This window comes from Bemisia tabaci, chromosome 4, assembly GCF_918797505.1.
Source record: "Bemisia tabaci chromosome 4, PGI_BMITA_v3".
In the NCBI taxonomy this organism is placed as follows: Eukaryota; Metazoa; Arthropoda; class Insecta; order Hemiptera; family Aleyrodidae; genus Bemisia; species Bemisia tabaci.
The window spans coordinates 20867767-20889880 of NC_092796.1; the positions used below are offsets into that span (position 1 = coordinate 20867767).

Sequence of the window (22114 nt, forward strand, 5' to 3'; positions counted from 1 at the left end):
GAAGATAGAGAAAAATATATTTAAGGGTAAAGCAAATCTAAAGCCTTGTTATATCAAAGGGCATGGACATTGCCCTGAGATTATTCGTCATAACCATTGGCTCATTTTTCTGTGCAACCGAAATTCATATTACACGAAGAAAAATATCGATTTTAGAGTCTATTTTCGTTTCTGAGAAACCCTACCTGACAAAATTGGCTATTTTGTGAATCGTCTTTCAGCTTGAAACCGTCGTGTGAGTGCTGCTTTCGATTTTAATTTCACGTCGATGAATGGAAACGTTAGTATCAAACCACGGACATTAATTATTCTTGACTTCATTTGAGTGTTTCTCCTTTACGGGTTGCAAACCTGCCAATCCGGTTTGGATGTCGGCCAAAAAGTGACCTACATCCACTCGCGAAAATTCGCCAGAGGTCATCGCTTTCTTTATTTGAGATTATTGGACTAAAACCAATAACATTGTAATATATTGAAAATTGATTGTGCCTCCTTTCTCTCACAATGGACAGTATTAACCGGAGTCAACCTAACTACATTCGGCGTCCCGTTGCCTCGATTCTCACGTTTTCAAATTGTTTTGACGAACAACTACGCGCAATTCTGACTGAACATTTCGAGAGTCATTCTTTTTGTCATCTAAGAAGGAAATTCTCAAAAAATGTCACGACATTATCTTCTTTACTTTTGTGCGAATAAAATAAAACATGAGAGAAAATTGGGCGCCCTAGTAGCAGAACCAATCAGAACCACAGAAGGAGAAGATAAATATTATGTACGAAAGTTAATTTTTTTTTTATAATGCATGCATACAAAAGTGTTAAAAGTGAACATTTTTATATAACCATTATATAAAAAAATGTCATAATTTTCGTGAGCTTTTCGCAAACATACTAAAATTTCTTCTGATTCGCGAAAAGCTCACGAAAATTATGACCTATTTTTTTATTTAATAGTTACATAAAAATGTTCACTCTTAACACTTTCGTATGCATGCGTTATATAAAAAAATGAAACATTTGTGTATAAAAAAAGTACCTTATCTAGCTTTTATCATTTTTCATAGGTATATTACGGTCAGGTCTGAAGTTTGATTTTTTTTTATATAAGCATTACATGTTTTTTACATAAAACGATCATTTAGATAACAGATATGTTTTTTTATACTTTTTTTAGAAAAACAAAAATTTGTTCTGCTACTAGGGCGACGTTAAATGCAGTTAGGCCACTTCTGGCTAAATCTGTCTAATTTTAACTGCAGCCCTGGGGCCTGGGCTGTCCTTCGATTTTAACATCCTTGTCCAAACTAGCCAAAATTCACCAGTTCGCTCGTACGAGGTAGCCAAATTATGGAAGCTAAATTTTTGAAAATTAAAGGTAAATACTCTGTATCTACGGTTCTTTGTTCGCCTTTTTGTTGTTTCTCTATAACAATGTGTGCCTTCTTCCCTCTGCTGCGGCCATCCGGCTCGTCGTATACCTCTTTCAGCTGCATTTCTCGAAAGTCGGCAACACTGATTTTCCTCCTTTTAAAATCCTGAAAAAATCGATTTTAGGTGAGACAGCCTGCCTTGACCAGAATCGATTTTTTGCACGGATTGAAAAGGACCAGTGGCGTGGCGTGATTTGCGATATATCGATTATTATGCCATTTAAACCCATGAAAAAAGATCGATTATCAGGGTGTTCGCAACGAAAACCTTAGTAACCGATTCTTTACCATAGCTTCAAATGGCGAGATATCGATAATCGATTATTCACGCCACGCCACTGAAGAGGACGGAATGCGGTATTGGCAACTTGCGAGAATGACCACTGACCTCTTTGTATCATGCAGAGACAAAGAGACCCTCCTTTGGTCTCTTGGCGACAGGTGGAAAATTTTACCCTCGGGGACTCAAAATTTCCTGATGGACAATTATAAGGGAGCAACATCACCCTCTTTTCGGCTGTTGACCTACCTGCTATTTCTGCCTTGTTGCGAAAGGAAGTCGTAAGTGCCTTTCTATATGAGCCACCGTTAGCAGATTTTCTTATGTATCTCAAAGCTCATCCCAAACTCGACTCTTCCGTAACACGGCAGAATAGGTGAGCTTCGGGTAATGTCTTTAGTCAAACAAGTCTATCAAACTTCTGTTTGTTTAGGTCTGAACACACGTTCAAAGTGAAGCTCCGAAGTGGTGCCTGGATAGTCAAGTGCTATCGGTTACCGAATCGATGCTCAACCCTTGACTAAAACTGCCACCACTTTGAAGCTACCTTTTGAACGTCTGTCCAAGACTTTAGTGGTAGGTCAACAGCTGAATGTTGGATTCCCGAAAGTTAAATCTTTCTTTATCGCCAAGATATCAATGGAGATGTTGCCTGTGTGAGGGATTTGCGATTTGACCATTGATTTTTATGTAAAAGTTCGCAAGAAACACGATGGTGCCCCTGGTTTTCTCTGAAATCATCTCCCAAGCTCAAAAAAGCTCTCAAAGTGAGGCCAAAATGGAGGGGATATCCCACCCTACCCTGCGAGTCCACTTCTACATCAAAACAATCTCTCCATGCAAAGATAGGGAGCAAATAAATTAGCAGGGTTGCCGTGTTTTCAGTTTTGGAGTCCTCAAATAAAGTGGCAACCCTGCTAATATATTTGTTCCGTATCTTTGCATGGAGAGTTTGTTTTGATGTAGAGGTGGACTCTCAGGGTAGGGTGGGATGTCCCCTCCATTTTGGCCTCACTTTGAGAGCTTTTTTTGAGCTTAGGAGATGATTTCAGAGAAAACCAGTGGCACCATCGTGTTTCTCTTGAACTTTTACATAAGAATCAATGGTCAAATCGCAAATCCCTCACACATGCAACATCTCCACAGAGGGTCTCTTGCCTCTGGTACCATGGAGCGCTAAATTTGATCGTTTGCGTTGTTCAGTGGTGGAGGAGGTTCGGCCGCGACGGAAGGTCTCCGTGAAGGAGAAGATGGACTCGGTGCTGCCGTGGATGGAGCACCGGGTGCGGAAGGGGCTCACGATGAAGTCGCTGAAGAAGCGGCTGCCGATCACCCGCTGGCTGCCCGGCTACTCCCGCGACGACGCCGCCGGGGACCTCGTCGCCGGCCTCACCGTCGGCCTCACCGTCATCCCGCAGTCCCTCGCCTACGCGGCCATTGCTGGACTCCCGGCCGAAGTTAGTAAACTCGTAACAACTCATTACACTTAGCCACAGAGAGAGCAAGCCCACAAGTAAGCATGAGACTCCTCGACGTGGTTATCACTTCTTTCTTTCTTACTTTCTTTCACTGAAAACAAAGTTACCGTCCGTTCCGGGCTCAGAGGCCGAAAGTTCCTAGAGTACCTGTATAGCGAGAGTATGGACAGATCGCTTCGTGCATGGAGGTCCTAGGGCCCAAAAGTGCAGCCATCCTTCTAACGAACTTCTGACACACAAAATTTCACTGCCAGTCTGCAGAGTCTGCAGATTCCAATTCTAACCAAGATGGCCAAGAATGTGCAGAAATGAGCGTTCTTTCGCAAAAATGAGTAAATTTATGTAAAAACTGAGTCAAATACGTGTTTTATAAACGACGGTTCTTAACAATAGTATTAGTAAATCGTTCTGGGTTGAAAATTGAAATTCATAGGTTGGCTGCATTTCTGAGCCCTCACTTTATTCGCAGAAGCATCGGTGAAGGCTTGATGGATTTTCGGAGTTTCACATCATCTGTCCATACTCTCTGCTGGAGCCGTAGCTGCGACTGCTCCGGCCACTACGCCGGGAACCTCCGGCCTCTACCGTCCGTTCCAGGCTCAGAGGCCGGAAGTTCCGGGTGTTGGAATCGTAGCTTCGACTGCTCCGGCCGCTTCGCTGGGAACCTCCGGCTTCTACGCCCGGAACGCGGCCGGTATGTCTGTATAGCCCGTAAGTACGGCTTCCACGGCCGAAGCTTTTTTCCAGTGTTTCTTTTTTCTTACAGGACAATTTTCGTCATCGAATATCACGCGATTTGTCATTTCCCTCGTGAAAGAACGTAACTCTATTTCAATGTTGCTAAATTTTATCTCACAAATTGCATATTAATGTGGAAAATCTTGGTCATTTCTAACTGGAAATTTCGCTAATTTTTCCTCAGATCTCATGCAAAAATCAGATGAATTTTTGATGAAAATTGCACGAATACATTTTTTTAAATAAATTAATTGTTTCAGTCGATTTGGCAACCTTGGAGTTGAGTTACATTTCTTCGTCTGGGAGATGACGAATCGTTCCAATGAATTTGGCTTATACCAACTTTGCAAACAAGACAGCCGAAAGGAGTCGAAGACAGATAAGTGCCGGTCGTTGCTTTTTGGTCAAGTACTCATTACAAAAAAATCAGTTTTAAATTCACCTAATTCACCTCGGGAGGTCAATCTAAGATCCGGGAATATGATACGAATTGCTGTCAATGAGATATATCCGTGGACGGAACAAGAGGGGAACATAAATTATGACAGATTTCGCTGAATAAGTGCGCGACACATTGTTTTACCCTCAAAACTATGTATTCCGATAAACTTTTTGGTAGGATTGTTCAACACTTCCCTGTAGACGGCTGATCTTTTCAAATATTTCCCAAGGAGACCTTCCGGACCTCTTTTTGGATCTCAAACGAAACTCCCTTTTTTTGGAAGTGGTAGAGTCTTTTAGACTACCTTCGGTGGGATGTCTTTCTACCCTCCCCCTCTGCGAAAGTTCTCAGTTCGGTCCACGGATATATCAGAATTTCCTTCGGAAGCGGTTTCGTTTTGGATTTTCACCAGTTGGTATGGTCTGTCATATTCGATCGCGAAAATTTTCCTCATGTCTCAGGGGCGTCATTTTGGCTGATTTTAAGTTATGAGACAGACAAATAAGCAATGGAAACTCATGACACAGGCCATCCAGGCGTTGCTTTGATCGTACTTGGTGCTCCTCACTTCGAAAGAACTAAACCTAAGACCTAAACTAACACCTTCTCTTCATAAACTTTTCAATTACTTCGGTCCTAATTTTATGAAAAGAATTGTTGCACCAAAAATAAGTTAGGTCATAAGAAAGGAACGCCAAGTTTATAGTCGGGGCCTACAGGGTGCCGTGGATTCGGACACCCCCCCCCCCCCATGACCTGCACTTTTTATCCAGAAACGTAATTTCCTAAGATCCCAAAGAATGTTTTACCGTCGCTTAGAAATGATAAAGTTTTCTTTACCGCCGAAGCTGTTCGCATTGTCAAATTAAACCCACGCTCTGTGCGACTTAACTTTTGATCCATGTACCCATGCAAACTAATTTCCGATACATGGCCGATTTTCAATTCGCGTAACTGCACTTTTGATTCGTGTTACCAAAATGAATAAGTAGTGCGATTCCACAATTTTAATGTTTAGTCACTCTAAGTGAAAGTTTGGACAGTCCGAACAGTATGGGCGGTTAAGATCACAAAAAATCCGATTTATATGAACCAAATTTGTTTGCAGTATTGGAAAAGGTTAGTTCTCCATTACGAAAACTTGATCAGAAGTAACCCGTAACCTTCACAGGAAGGTCACATTTTAAAGTATCTGCTCCCAGAATGACGCCCCTGTTTTTTTCTATCAGATGTGTCGGAGCTGGATACAACGAGGCAAAGTCTATAGATTTGGGGTTATGGGACATTTTGTCAACGATTTTATGTCCGCGCACCTGTTTTTTCCAGAAATTTACGTCCACGCGTTTTTTTCGGCACGGGAGTTTTGGTCCACGTGCCAGTTGAGACCCAAAGTTAATTTGCCCACTTGTAAATACAAACGACAATTGCTCACGACGTTTTTGGATGGAAATATATAATGTCTTGGAAGAATGAGGGTTTGCTTGTTTTTTTGTTTTGTCTCTTTGGTCCAACGAAGAATAATATACAGTCGAGAATTTTGGTAAAAATGGGGGAGCGTCAATTCCATGAGACAAAATTCACTAAAACTCTCTTCACCTCTTTGGTGTAACAGGACTTAATTATCTTTCAAGAACTTCCCACCTTGTTATACCTGAACCGGATAAACCTCTATATTTGCCTGAGCTAAAGGTTCTTAGATTTTTCCTGTGTGCGATAAGTATCTTGATTTATTTTGCGAGGAAAGATCTGTACTTTTAAAGGATGCCTATGTCATTCTTAATACGTTCAATGTCGTATAATACTGTGCAACACCTCTGTTGTGAAATAGTTGCTTCAGACGCCGCCACACGGCGAGCGGGCGGCCAGCGCGAAACGCCGCCTACAAACCTAAGTGGATACTTCAAGCATTGTGCAATGCGTGATGTATCCACTTAGGTTTGTAGGCGCTAGTGAGCCTGTCGCGCTGGCAGCACGCCGCTCCGCTCTGTTCGGCTTTAATATTTATACTCGCATAGTCAGCGTTTTTTAACTCATGATTTTGAAATGTTAGCACACTCTGCATTGATTATTCTTATTTATATTGATAGGGGGAAAAAAATGTATTAATGTATCAAAGGAGAATAATAATATAATGTGTGTTTTTTAAATATTGGTGGTTCCGTGTCAAATTTAATGATTTCCAAAGTACTTTAAATTTTTCTTTTACATTTTGTGCTATTATTGTGCTGCAGCGAGGTGTACGCGCAACGAAACGCTCAAAATTTGACGTATTTGACTCTAAAAGATCGATGTACAAATGGGTTAAAACTAAAGATTGCGTGCTTCTTGATTTTTTTCCTCTTTTATTCATTTTTTAGTGTATTTTCCGAAGGAAATACACTATTGCATTCTCCCATGATGTCGGACCCAGACCTGAGACATTGTGAAGAGCACCGATCACGGGTCGTAGATCACGAAAATATATGCTATTCAAATTCATGTGTATATATATATGTATGTATATATATGTATGTATGTATGTATGTATGTATGTATTTCCGCCTTTTGAAGATTTTTCGATTTTTGAGTGGTTATATCTTTCTTACGTTGAAAGATATTTTGACCAATTTTTTTGCATTTTGTAGAGACTCATTAGGACTACTATTCTGCGAAAAAAAATTGAATTTTGAGGCAATAGATTTTGAGGGGTGGGGCTTGAAAGTGGGGGGAGGTGAAATCTTGTCCACTCGATAACTCGAGCGAAAATGAATATTTTGAGCTGAAATTTTTATAGGTGGTAGTTCTCCCCTAGGACTCGTTTGGTATTGAATTTGAGCTAAATCGGCCGAGCCGTTTAAAAATGGCGAGCTTTGAAAGTTTTAGGCGAGGGGTGCGCGGCATGAGGGGAGCCGGCCGGAGCAGGGCCGCACAGTGGGTCGGGGGAGAAAGTTTTTGGACAAGCTGATCGTCGCACAGTGGGTCAGGGGAGAGAAGTTTTTGGACAAACTTTTCGTCGCACAGTGGGTCAGGGGAAGGAAGATTCTGGACAAATTGTTCGTCGCACAGTGGGTCAGGTTAAATGATCTGTTCTTGAACAAAATCTCACCATTTAACCGTCACAACCTTTCGCAGCGCGTTCGCTGGCAACGTACGCAACTACTATTTTGTGCTATTGCTTTCTGGTGACTGCCGGTGGGTATGTTGCTGCCGGACCGCCTCCACGTAGGCAATTTCTCGTACATCGTCCGTCCGCAACTCTCGCCTCTGGTCAATCAGCGCAGTAGTGGGATTCCCGCTCGCCGCGCACTCTCGCGACAAGGTACGCAACTTCTTGCTCACAACGTGCTCACCTGCTCACAACTCAACTTCTGTTTCAATTCTTAATTCATTCCCTTACAGATTGATCCCCCCCCCCCTTCGGAAAATACACTCTTCCCGCGGTGGACGCGCGGGCCGCTTAAGAAGACAGAACAACTGGAATGGACACTCAAACTAAAAAGCGCGCGCGAAGCGCGCGTCCCGGGGGGGCTTGGGGGGGCGAAGCCCCCCCAAAAAACCGGCGCGGAGCGAAGCGGAGCGCCGGTTTTTTTGCAGTTTCTGGCGGCACAACTGCGGCTCATTGAGATTAATATCGCTTGGAAAAGGTTTTAAAAATATTTGTCACGTTTTAAAAATATAAATGTTTTCAAAATGAAGTTATAATTTCGTAAAGAAAAAATAGAAAAAACAAAAAAAAGTACCTATACGTACATAAGGTATGTTGTACATTCAATATTTTAAGGATAGGAATAAAACCAAATATTCACCAATGACAATTTAAAAAGATGATTCAAAAGAAGAAAGTAATAACATTTCATTTAGAAAATGAGCAACCCTAACAACTTCTCCTTCTCTCTCAATTTCTCATTCCCATATTGTCAATATAATTTTACATACCGACTAAAATATAACGCTTGGACCAAGTCACTGTTGCTTATCTTACGTGTGGGCGTAAACTACTGGACAAAAAAGGTGCGCGGACAAAAAATCGTTTACAAAATGTCCTGAAACCTGGATAAGTAATTGACTTGGGTGCTATATAAGCCGAGGAATCTCCCTAATTTTTTTCGCTCAGATTTAATATGTTGTACTCTAAGGCCCGAAAAAACGCTCCCAAAAGTTTGGCATTACAGCCGTGTTTGCGGAAATTAGCTCAAGGAATCCTTCATTTCTTTTGTTATTCTAAGGTTCAAGAAGACGTATTTTAATCAAAAGGACCTATATCCATTGAAACTTGAGCCCTGTCATGCATGCACTTGTATGGATCTCAGGGCTCATGTCAGAATAGGTATAGGTCTGTTTGGTTTAAATACGTCCAAATGAAATCTGCTCGCATGCACATTTCAACTTCAGAGCATAATCTTTGCGTTTGATTCACCGCTGTACGTCACTTATGGACCAAATCAAAGACTGTGTAAATTGCACCATCTCAACGATTATTATTAAAATCTGTACTTATTCCTCATAGGCAGAACCCTGTTTCGTTGTATCACGTTCTTATTTTTCGTTTGTCGCGTCACACTGTCATTATATATCTGTACTTATTTATTTACAACCAATAGTTTCATCTCTTGCATAATTGAGAATTTGACTTACTATGAAATCAAAGAAATAAGCTCTCCATCATCATTAAGGCCCGGCTTTTACTTTTGAAATTGTGAAACACCTCGGTTTCTTTCTCGAGAAATTCATTTTTTCGACAAGAGGAAAAAACTGATCTGTGATCAACAGGCATGCGCAGCTTTACTTTCAGGACTTTTAAATGTTAATAATTCCTCCCGATTGCAAAATAATGTGAAGACGTCAACAAGGCGATGTCAATATGTGAAGAATGAGATGATCACAACAATAAACGAAAGAATCATCTGTAATGGGGATTATCGATTAGATATTCAAACACTTTATCCGGGGGGGGGGGGGGGGGGGGGGGGGGGGGGGTAATTTGAATGCAGCCGTTTGCGAATACATGTATCCCTGCGTGTTTACACTCTTTGTTTCAAGGGGCTTCGCCTTCCCCCCCCCCCCCCCTCACCCCTACCCCTGCACAAGGCCATCATGACGCTTTTTCCAGCCGGAATTAATTCATCCATTAATTTTTTAACGAAAATTATTTATTTTAAGCAAATCAGCATACCTCAAAAAACATTGCTGTCAGACAATTTTTTGTTTTACACTTCTCCATTGAAATGTTTGACCTTTTCATGGCCTTCCCCCAACAGTACGGTCTCTACGGGTCTTTTCTTGGCTGTATAATGTACATATTCATCGGTAGCTGTAAGGATGTTCCTATGGGACCGACTGCAATCGTGTCTCTTCTAACGTACCAAGTCGTCAAAGGTGCCGGACCAGCCTACGCAACCCTCTTGTGTTTTCTCAGCGGCGTCATACAACTCATAATGGGGATCTCAGGTCTAGGTGAGTATTCTCTAAGAAAAATCCCAATTTCTCGCATTCGTAGAGAAAGAACAGAAGGTGATAGCGAAGTGAACCTGCGGCTATTTGACGTCGCCTGGTACAACTTTGATCGTAAAAATCGCGGAAACGGTGAATTTATCAAGAGCAATTTTTCAAACATTTTAAGTGTTTAAAAAAAATCCTGCAGATTTTGAAGAATTTTTAACAACAGTTTCATGAACTGATTGCCGTTCGATGCACACGTTAATTAGACAGAATTGGAGAAATTTTATCCAACTTTTTTTCAAGTTAAATTTTACCTTTCGTACGTTGTACTTTTTAAAAAAATACCCAAATAAGGCTTCCTAGAACATAAACTTTAACGGTTTCTTTTTAATTCACACAGTTGAAAATTTCCGTGTTTAGTGTTACTTTGTGGTACCGTCAAACGGGGCTACTTGGGACGATTTTAGCACAAAAAAGCTTCTCCAAAACGAACCATACATTATTTTGCCAAACTTTTTTGTGCTAAAGGTAGTTCGTTGGTACGCATATCGAATTTTAAAGGAAAAAAAAATTTATGCCCCCCCCTTATATTTTTTTTTTTCGATTTTCGACTGTCCCAAGTTACCCCGATACTCGGGGTAACTTGGGACACGAATGAAAATCAAGTGTTTGGCCCATGTTAGGCTCTTTCAGGGCAACATGGGACAGTAAACTGAATTTTTAAAAAAGTAAATTGAACATTTATCTATAAAATAATACAATTTTGGTAAATTTGAACAAGTCTTTTAAAGAATTAAGTAGGAAACAAAAATGGCATGACAGCCTTGAGGAACTTAAAGCTAATATTGAGGTCAAAACGTTTCAAAGTTATCAACTAAGAGGCACCTATGGCAGTTTGAGTAGGTAGGTACCAACCTTTAGTAGGTAAGTAAAGGTATGCATTAAGAAAAGTATTCTTTCAAAAAATTGCGAACATGTCTGTTAAGGGTTGATTTCGGAATTCCAAATTTTGTTGACGTCTTACCCTCTTACGCAGAGAAGCACCCTTTCGAATTGCTTTGACAGCTTTCTTCAATGAGTTCTGTGAGGAGTCTCTGTATATCCGAGAGCCTGGTTTTCTTTTGTACGTCCGGACCATGTTTCTTGTAAAATTACGAAATACCTGTCATAAACAGATCAGTACCTACTTAACTGATAAAAACCTGAATATAACCCAGGAAATCTCTTATCTCAAAAGCACTGCCAATAGGTCCTCCCTCTTAGTCTGTAATGCAAGGTAGAATTGGAAAACATGGAAACGATATCACTAAAAAGGAGAAAATAGGGTGTCCCATGTTACCCAGCGATTCCTAGTTTTTTGGTTTTTTGGAAATTTTGGGGATGAAAACGAAAATTTTTGTATAACTGAAGCAGACCCCATCAACAGAGGCACATTTGTGACTTACTCACATATAAGAAGTTTGCATGTGGTGGAAAGGTACTGAGATCCCCAGGAAAGTATAACGGTGTTCAAATATGACGAAAAAATATTAAAGAGACAAATATTTTTTTTTTAAATACTTATTTGGGTTTCAAAATTCTTCTTGGTCATGAACAGCCATGCCGGAGTAATGTAGAATGAGGTTATGGCAAAGATTACTAAGGACTCCAGATACCGCATTGGAATAAAACACGGCCCCCTAGTCCCCTGCAGCTCCAGGGTAGGCAACCTGTTTAGCGGTATGCCATACTTCGAGCTAACGAATATACTGTTTGCCGTGTGTTTGACCGGTTTCGCCGTGCTGTGCTAAGTTTGGTTAAAGATTCACTGTATTAAATTTTCTTATGTCTTAAATCGTTAAAAAATGCCGAAAAAACCAAAAAAAAGAAAGAAAAAAAAATTAATCCAAATAACTCTGCTCAATTTTCTGAGTCCATTTAAGTCCACTGGTGAGTCCACTAGTGACTAAAATGAGCAATTTTCGCAATTTGCCGTTCATAATCTGCACATTCGAAGTGCAATTTCCCAATTTCCCATGCGCTTCCATTACAGGTGGGCTAAAGTATGGCATACCGCTACACAGGTTGCCTACCCTGGCGCTGCAGGCGACTGGGGGGCCGCTTCTTTCCTACAGCAAGTATACGGCGTGCGGTATCTGGAGTCCTTAGTAATCTTTGGGTTATGGCATCAGAGGAACAAAAATAAACATTACAGTGCTACCACACACAACAACGCGAAAATTCCCTCGAGTGTCCCATGTTAGCCTGTAGTCCCAAGTAGCCCCGTTTGACGGTACTGTTTTTGTGTCAGATCAACCTAAAGGACATGGTTGCTCAACACAATTTTGTATTAAAGCGACCCAAACCCTAGGGTACTCAGAGGCATCGGGGCATGAAGGGAGAGTCCTTCATGTACTTATTTTTTCCGTCAGATACTCAGAGATTGTGACTTGCTAGTCGCCAGCGCATTAGTTTGCCACCGATGCGATCCAGGTTTAAACCTGGCGGCTGTCGCATAATTTTTAACGAGGTCGCAGATTTTCAACACAAAGATTTGGTCCCTTCAACCCAAAGATTTGATCGATTTGACACAGGGAAAATCGACACAAAAATATTCAACCAATACTTTGTGTTACTTCGTGTTTTACTTCCTATATTATCACAAAATTTTGGGTATAATTTTTCTCACATGTCCAGTCTTTTTAAAGTTTACGGGTGTTTCAAAAGTCTTTTTCAGCAATCGTTCACAATCCCTCTCTGCCGTGCTAGGGAAGAACGCCGTATGAGCATTCGAAAGTTGCTAAATTTCCCCGGATAAAACACGAATTTCCGAGGGAAGTCATGAACATTTTTTATTGAAATTTTCAGATAGTTTCGATTAAATTGCGAAGAAAAATTTCGGAAAATTGTAACAAAAATATTCAAAATTTCCCCGGTAGATTCGTTTTTTGTCGGAAGAAATTTGGCAACGTCTGAAGACTCATACAGCGTATTTCCTTAACACGGGAGTACTTGGGTCCTCTATTTTTTTTAGCCCAGGTAAATTTTTGAGCATAGCTTAATTACAATGTTATTTTCCATCCAGAAAACTATAGGGTTGTCGAAAAGTTTCCTTCTTCTGTTTTTTCGAAACTAATCGGGTCTGTTACTCGACAGGAATCATCATAGATTTCGTTTCGGGTCCTGTTTCGTCCGGGTTCACCTCCGCAGTGGCTTTAATCATCATATCCTCCCAAATAAAAGATCTGCTGGCTATCAAGACGTCCGGCACGACTTTTGTTCAGATGTGGATCAGCATTTTCAAAGACATCGAGCACACGCACATGGGAGATGCCGTCCTCGGCGGGGCCTGCATTATCATTCTCCTCCACATGAGGGTAAGTATCCAGCGTGTACAGCAAAACGTAAACTCTCTTGTTTGAAGGCGTTTTGTCGCATCGTCTTCGAGCAGGATTCACTCACGGACAGGCGAGGCTTGCTCCTTTGTGTTTCTGTGGGTGCCGAATGTCAACATCTTTGTAGCTGAGACTAGAAAATCTTTTAAAGAAACCTGCGCAAAAGAATGCTAAAAATGTGAAAATGTAACAAGAAGAACAAAAGGTTTGAGTGACTGTTATTCCTCACATTTTTCAACTTTTTGAAATCTTTCACAAATTCCCTCTTTCCATATTTTTTTTCAAAAAGAAGGAGATGAATCATAATTTTAAAACATGCCCGGAAAAGCGGGACCGTAAGCAGTTGTCTTTTCATCATTCATACTAACACGTGTTCTATTTTCAGGTATATTTTTGGTAATAATCTTATGAAATATTTTCATTTTCTTGTCATGAACAACTAAAATTTTTGTATCTCAAAGCGAATTGCGTAACTATTACCTTAGTTTGAAATATATTCGCTTTAATGACAGAACTTTTTAGATCAACTGTGTATTTTAACTGATGGCACATGTTTTTCTCAATACCTACCCACTTAACCCTAAGATGCCCAAGCCGCGTACGTGGCCCGCGAGTTGTATGGGGCCGGTACATACGAGCTTTAGATATAAGTCTCCAAGTATGTACATCTTAACAAAAGAATCGGACATCAAATTGAGAACGAAAGAAAAAATTCGAGCGACGCTTTCAGACCTCCTTTTTAACTTCTCTGCCGAATCTGATCGACACCTCATCGGCAGCATAGAGCGGATCATTGCGTGTTCACGCCTCGTACCATCGCGCCTTCAATTTTGCAGATGCATCACGGACATCCATCAAGCACGAGTAGCGGTATCTTTGCGCCGTCATCACCGCGCGTTGAGGCGGCTCTTATTTTTGGGCTTGAAATAACATAGACTACTCCTCAAAAACTATCAAAATTAATGTTTTAAGTACGGATCAATTTTATCAGACTTGGACCTTTGTGTAAAAAAAGGTAAAACGTCTTGGGCATTTAAGGGCTAAGTAAACATTCTAACATTACTTCAATTTTAATCTAAAAAGAGTGATCCCTGTTTTAGCTCCTCGGTAATGTAAAAATTGGACCTGAAGACGAGGATGAAGGCCCCACGAGGATTCAAAAACTCATCAATTCCTCCTTATGGCTGATCAGCACCGCTAGAAATGCCATTATTGTGTTACTTAGTGGATTGCTGGGATTTTATTTCACAAAAAACAGCCTTAATGTACCTTTCAATCTTATAGGTAAGTGAATTTTCCTCACCTCAGTTATTGACGCATCTACCACAAATACCTTTAAGTAGTTGAAGTTCACTGTAGCAACTTTAGAGGATGATTATAATTTCAGGAATTACCTATTTAGATATTAGCCTTATGCGGAAAATACCAAGTAGGTAGTGAGAGGTACAGTGTTTAGTATATGTAAATAATTCAGTAAGAAATGCATAGCCTTTAAACTTTCTGCTTCCACTATGCAGTAGGTCTCAAAACTCGTCTACGAGTAAATGATTTACCCAAGATTTACCTTTGTGGTCTTTGTTGGTTTGAAAACTGATTGCAAAATCTGCTTAGGTGCCCAGCCATGACTTGACCCCCCCCCCCCCCCTCTCAAAGATTATTTCTAAAAATTCCTCGATATTGATATCTATCTTTCATCTCTGTGGGGATTTTTTGGCACCTATTTTAAGATCTATGCAAGTGCATCTGCAAATTTGTATTTCTTTAGTTCCTTTATATTTGTGATTAATTTTCTAACTTGGAAATTTTGCAGGTCATATTCCTCCAGGCTTACCCGAGGTGAGCTTCCCTCCATTCAGTGGTGTGAACATAAGAACAAACCAGACTGTTGATTTCATCGACATGGTATCAGATATGGGTTCAGGCGTTGTGGTCCTGCCTTTAGTAGCTCTTCTGGAAAATATTGCTATCTGCAAAACTTTTGGTAGGTCTGCGTCAAGAAATCATTGTCAGATTTGCCTACCTTCCAGACTTTGAAACTATTTCCTCATTGACTGTTATCGATCACAAATGTAGAGATGGTCGATGTCAACAACGGTAACCGTTACAGATATGGCGTATTGGCCTCATATCCTAAAAAAGAAGAGAAAAAAGAATTGGGCCTAAGGTAGATTGAGACCTGCTTGTTTTCAAATCGCGTGCAAAAAATTTAATTTTTAAATGAGCTCACTAAAACTCTCTATCTCCTTTGTGGTCCGTTATCATTAATCATTATTCCGAAGTTCAAAAGCTTTCAATAATTTTTATTATGATTTATTTTCAGCACACGGGAAACCTGTTGACTCGACACAAGAATTAATTGCAATCGGTTTATGCAACATTGGAAACTCATTTGTCTGCTCATTCCCTGGATCTGGTTCATTATCAAGGAGTGCTGTTAATAATGCCAGTGGTGTGAGAACTCCTTTGGGTGGTCTATATACTGGTAAGCACAGTTGTTCACCAGCCCCAATTCTGATGATTGATTTGTCAAAAATGCCGTGAAGATGCCTTAAAAATGTATTTCTGCAATCTTTCTTGCAGTCCCATGTAAAACAATACTGACAATTTTTAATATTATATCTTAAAATACTAAATTTCCTACTGATAACTACATCTGATCAAATCAGGAGGAATAATTTTTCAAAAAGTCCTAAAATTGTGAGGGGTCAGTGAGGTCAAAAAATATTAATTTTTAGAGAGAACCCATCATATCAAAAATTTATGATAACAATTTTTTAAATTATGAAGACTGCCAAGATCAAAAATTTTAAAAGAGCCTCCATTTCTTAGAGATTTTCCACTTGTAGTAACATGAATATTTAATTTTGAACACGTTCAGAGTAATTTGTTTGTCTTTCAAATGATTTTAATAGAAAATTTCGAAAAGTAAAGTATATTTTTTGCTTAAATTAAGTCTAGTGCAAATTGATAACACATCCTCTTAAAAAGGGAATTGGAATTTTACAAAGCCAGCTACAGAACACGTCCTCTAGAAGTTTCTGTTAATGACTTGACTATTGAGAAAAAAGCTCAGTTAATGAAAAAAGCTTGTTTGATAAATGATGAGAGCTAATCTGAAAGCGTGTGGCGCGCACGGCACAAAACGCCTAGTAGCGCCTTACAAGCCCGCAGGATACCTCATGCATTGCGCGCACAGCGCGGTGCGGTGCACGGTGCGCGCAAGGCATGATAAGCGCCTTGCAAGTCTGCTGGATACTTCATGCATTGCACGTACACCACGATGCGCGCTCAAGTCGTTGAAAAGTCGTATTTTCTTGGTGTCAAATCTAACAAGGTTCCTGGTGTATTAGGGAGAGGTCATGCATTCCACTTACAAGGAAGGCCGAATTTCAGCCTTGTGTAAACATGCAAAACAAACTGTGTAATTCTTTGGGAGAAAAATACTTGCAGCCAAGATTTGATCAAAACTGATGAAAATTTCGTTAGGAGAGCAGTCTGCCTAGCTTTATGTTGCAGCATTAACATATAATTGATCTGTAATTCTGATTTGTGTGTTACAGAGGTCTCTATTTTAGTTCAAAGTAGGTACATTCCGCAATCCTTACTGTATTGTTCCCACACTAGCCTCCTTAGTTTGCTCTCCATAAGGCTAGGTAATGATAAAATTTTTGAGGCATCTTTAGTGCTGCATGTAACTTATAATGCTTTCTCCTTAGAGTTTTTCTTTTTCATTTGCAGGCGTCTTGGTCATACTTGCTTTGCTGTTTTTCACTCCATACTTCTATTTCATCCCTAAAGCTGCTCTTGCTGCAGTCATTGTCGCAGCTGTAATCTTCATGGTCGAAGTCGATGTTGTCAAACCGATTTATCGTTCCAAAAGTAAGTTCTTGGATTCTGTAAGGATGGAAATCCCCCCATGCTGTGAAATACCAGCCAGAAAAAACTGCTGTTGTTCCATTCGCCAGCTTTCAATTTTTTTCTGTAACAAAATTATCTCTATTACTAGAAACCCATCTCTATACTATCTGTATACTTTCAGCGTGCCTAACCATTTGGAACTAATTCTGAAAAATTAAACACAAAGATGAGCAAATTTTTTAAATACTTCGAGTGCTTTTTTTGTCTAAAAAAAATAAGAAGCTCTTTGCGCCCCTCTTTCACACAGCGAGGAACATAGTGACATATACTGTCTTTGGGTGAAATTACCTTTTCAAGGCATTGTTAATTACCTACTTATCTGTTCAATTATTTTCAAGTTTAGTGTAAGCCTCGCTGTGAAATTTCTTGGCAATTTTAGAAGCTTGATGAATTGAATGTCATTTATCAGAAGTGGTTTATCAACCATGAGGTACACAATAGAATATCGTACGCCCACATTGAATGTAAGAGGGTGGCTCGGTCTCTTTTGATACGGATATATTCCGTTTGTCTAGTCATCAATAAGTGATTGAGTTTAGTATGCATAAGGTCTGGTCTTAAGCTTACTCTCGAGTCTCGGTTTATTACGTGACTAAGCCCACATAAGAATATAACAAACCATCATTTTTTGTGGTTTAGAATTTGTATTGTGAATTGTTCTAAATAAGACGGAAATAATAAAATGCTGTTGTGCTTTTACAGAAAGTGATCTCATCCCTGGACTATCAACATTTGGTGCTTGTCTTATTCTACCTCTAGAAATCGGTATTCTTGTCGGAATTGGACTAAATTTAATATCAATTTTGTATCATGCAGCCAGACCGAAGATTTCTATGGAAATACACAATGTGAGGAAATTTAAATTTCTGACTTTCTTACACCTATAATCTTTAACTTAATCTAATCTACCTTTTCTCTAAAATCGGACAGAACCTGCACTTGTTTGATAAGGTGGCACTTTTAAGCAGAAACTTTCCCACTCACTTCAATTCTTAGTGACTGCTACCTGCGCTGGACTTGGTGAGAGCTCTGTTTGAGCATGTCTTTGCACATTATGGCCGACCAAACTTATCATAGGAGAGCTTTATGCTTTGAAAGTAAGGCATTCTCAATGTGCCAATCATTTGGAGGTACCCTGCTATTCTATGTGTTGATCAGATTTTTTTTTTTTTAAATAACAGCTTCTCAGTACTTTGGTTTCAAAATGATCATATATTCAGCAATGCTCATACAGCTAATGAATCTCAAACTTGTGTAGGTTTCTCCAGCGACAGGTTAGATTGCATAGACTTATTTTCTTAATATTTTTTACAACTCTACATGAATTAAAAAATTGTCTCTTCATTGCAGAGTCGAGCAGGAATAGAATATTTACTGCTGACGCCTGACCGTTGTTTAATCTTCCCATCTGTAGCGTATGTCAGAAACCTTGTAACCAAGCACAGTATAAAGCAAGGTATACCAGTGGTTATTGACTGCTCTCATATTTATGGTGCCGATTTTACAGCAGCAAAGGTATGCATCTTTATATTCTCTTTCCATTATAGTCTGAGTTTCATTTTACTTGTCCCAAACCTAAATTTAAGAAAATTCAAGTTGAGAAATTGGTCATACGGTATAACCGAAAGAGTGGATGGAGTAAATTTATTTGCAATAAAAAATAGTACCAAAACGGTGCGTCTAAAAATGTTTGCCCCAAATCGTTAGTGAACCTTATGGCAGGTCTCTTCGGACTCTAATATGATATTGTAACTTCTCTACTGGAAATGGGTGTAAAAATGCTGAAAACATTAATACACATCTGCCTTTTAGTTTTTTCTTGGAATTAATTTAGTATGTTTCTTTGCCAGGTCATAGAAGTTTTAACGGAGGATTTTTCAAAACGAGGACAACCATTATTCTTTTACAACTTAAAGCCCAGTGTTGTTGCTGTATTTGAAGGAGTACAGCCTACAGATTTTGTGGTTTACTACGATAAGCATGATCTGGATCATTTACTAAGGAGTAAAATGTAAGTTTCACGAAGTAATCTTTGTATTGGAGCAAATTCAATCAGATTTCACAAATACCTAGACTACATTGCATTTAACATGAACTTATCAAAATCAAATAGTCATGTAATTAAAATGAAATGGGAAGTAGAAAAAAACCAGATAAAATCCTCGTAATTCCGAATCTTGATTTTAGAAGGAAACCGTGTGTTGAGGAATAAATTACAAATGAGATCTTGAAAGAGCTTAGAAATTCTTCAAAAAATGCTTATTTTTTTATTCCTAAATCTGCTTGAACCATGACCCTCCAGAGTTTTTTGTCTCATTAAATATTACGTCTTCATCAATATGTTTGAATATTTTAAAGTATTGTATTTGTTTGAATAATTTAATTTTCGTCATGTTTAGGGTCGCAAGTCAGGACGCCTGCTTCAAGACAAGCACACCGAAACTACCCAGATTACCTAGGTGATGAGTCCCGTGAGCAAAAATTGTTCTTCAAATTCGTCAGGTCATGATAGATGACTGAATTCTCTCGAAGGCTTCTCATGATCATATTCAACTCTTGGTACCCTAGATTGCGGCGGTTATGGCTGATTAGGACTAGGTACTTTGTGTCTTTTTTCGTCTTCAGGTGGCCTTTTTCTGTTTCATCTACATTCCTGCTCTGTCAATGAAAATATGACTAAGCTTTGTCTATACTTTAATGATGGGTCAGTTTCATAGTAACAAAGAAGTCTCTCTCAATCATGAGGTCCTCTTAGACAACTGATTCAACTAACAAAGATAGATTCAGATACATTAGTCAAACGGACCTTTAGGATCGTCAATTTTTTCCGTCCATTTCAGGATTTTTCCCTGAAAAAATCAATAAGTTTATATTGGTTTTTGATGGTCAGATTTTTGGGCAAATCCAAAACTCTAGGCAACAAAGTTTTTGCTTGAAATCATAAACGTAACTAGAGGGGTGAGGGAGACTGTCTGCTGTTGCTGAGAATCACAATGTAAAAATAATTTTGCTTCTTGACGTAAGATAATTGTAGCTAATATACCCCTCTGTATTTATATGGTTTTTCTTGTTGGAAACTTTCCTGGTTATCTAAAATCTCAAGAACGTCTACCCAGTAACTTTAGAGATTGCAATGAGGAGTTTCCTCTGTAATTTCTGGTGCTGAATTCGAAAATGTCTGCAGTATTACTCCATCTCTTACTAAAAATCAAAATTTTTTATAGAACAGGTATTTTCTGTCAACAAAACTTACAGTGTTGAAAGATTTGATTTTTAGAGAGGATGGTAGAAGGGGAAAGTACAATGAAAATGTTTGAAACTAGAACCAGAGTTTATAAAAAATACGTTCATGGAAAAATTGTGTCACAAAGTTTGTTTAAAGATGCGAAATATCGAGGAAAGTCTTACATAGGAAATACCATATGAGGCCACAAGAACGCTGAAGGGTATATTGGCACCATAATATTCTGTATCAAGGAATAAGGCTAATTTTATAAGTGATTCTCAGTGTTAATAGACTACCCTTCCCTCTGGTTTGATTTACATTTTATAGTTACCCAAAACTATATTGTCCAGCTTAATGGATGATCCTATTTTCATTATTTGATTCAGTATAATTCTAATGCTAAACGTTCCTGGCAGAATTTAGTGAAAAGAAGAAATATTGAAATGAAGACTAAAATTGTGTAAATAGGCTGACATTCCAGGACTTGCTGAACAATTAAAAAGCTGCAAAAACTTGTATCTGTATGTTATTTGCTATAAGATTTTGGCAATCAAAGAGTCCGAATCCTTTTCTTGCTCTTGTAAGTGAATTGTTTGAAATGAATGTCTGTATTATCTATCAATGTTCCCTGTGTGCATGCGTTTATCGCAGTTGGTGAAATACTATTTGCTGTCTTTCCCTTATTGCATCCCTTATTTTGTATTATTTTATTTGTATCCTTCTGTTCAATTCAATAGGGCAACTTTGTTTTTTTTTAAAATTTGACTCTCCAAAGGAAGTGGAATTTCAGAGCCTGATAACTGAAAATCAAGACATATAGGTCCTTTTGTCGATGAAAAATATTTTACAAAAATTTGAGCACAAACAAAACGTAGAAGTGTTTTGTCAAACAGAGGAGCTGTAATAGTTTGAATAAGTAGGTAATTCAAAAAATAAAGCCAAGTTTTCATCTATAGGGGCTCAAAATTGTACAATTCAAAAGCAATTTTACGTCCACTCTTGGCACAAATATGGACATTGCTCCCAACTGATTCTTTGAATTACTGGAGAGTATTTCCCGTCTACGAGTCAAAATTAGATATTTTAAACGTAACTTCAGTACAATCGCTTACCTATGAAAATGATATATGTTCTTAGAATTTTCAAATGTGCATCGTTATCTCCCTAAAAGAGAGTTAATGAGGGAAAACTAATGGAATTTAGGGAAATTTGTGACTTTAAACTTCTAGACTTTACCCACCGATTTTTAAGTATTCAAACAAAGAAAGAGGTATCTTATAAAAACTTGTGTATGTAAATATTTTCAGAATTTTGTACCCATGTAAATTAAACACTTAGTTATCTACAGTGACATGGTGTGCTTTGCGATGTATCGATTGATCTGCCATTTAAACCTATGGAAAAGGATCAATAAACAGGGTGTTTGCAACAAACACTCTGATAATTGATTCTTCACCACATCGTTAAATGGTGAAATACAATTATCGATCAATCACGCCTTGCCACTGGTTATATAACTATCCGAATACTCCTTGATAGTCAACTTTCCTAAGTATTCCGCTTACATTTTGTACAACACATAAAAATAAATGGACCCTTTTACAAATACGAAACTGTTGACTTTTTCATTTCTCAGAATTTAATTAACAAATAATCACCAACATCCTCAGATTCTGGAGTCTCTGAAGTTCCTTGGTTAGGTTCTTTACAAGAAGTGACTTGTGTTGTAAATGGAGGAGTCAAACTTTCCTTGTTTAAAATTCATTAAGAACTTGGATCAATTTTAAATATTTCACTAGCCCTAACAG

General features: G+C 38.9%; 1 protein-coding gene across 11 annotated transcripts in view; it reads left to right on the forward strand.

The window, feature by feature from the left end:
• The window catches only part of Esp (Epidermal stripes and patches), a 54723-nt gene extending 32804 nt beyond the window's left edge, over positions 1 to 21919 (forward strand). For 10 of the 11 annotated variants that reach the window (XM_072299476.1, XM_072299473.1, XM_072299472.1 and 7 more), the window contains 11 exons: positions 2916 to 3169; positions 9608 to 9803; positions 12924 to 13144; positions 14263 to 14446; positions 14973 to 15143; positions 15483 to 15644; positions 16901 to 17041; positions 17783 to 17928; positions 18431 to 18595; positions 18931 to 19091; positions 19480 to 21919. In XM_072299476.1, coding sequence (XP_072155577.1) covers positions 2916 to 3169; positions 9608 to 9803; positions 12924 to 13144; positions 14263 to 14446; positions 14973 to 15143; positions 15483 to 15644; positions 16901 to 17041; positions 17783 to 17928; positions 18431 to 18595; positions 18931 to 19091; positions 19480 to 19543 — 1865 coding nt within the window. In that variant the 3' untranslated portion in view covers positions 19544 to 21919. The remainder of the gene's footprint in view (positions 1 to 2915; positions 3170 to 9607; positions 9804 to 12923; positions 13145 to 14262; positions 14447 to 14972; positions 15144 to 15482; positions 15645 to 16900; positions 17042 to 17782; positions 17929 to 18430; positions 18596 to 18930; positions 19092 to 19479) is intronic. The other variant, XM_019049045.2, reaches the window with a different exon arrangement.
• Positions 21920 to 22114: the final 195 nt, after the last annotated feature.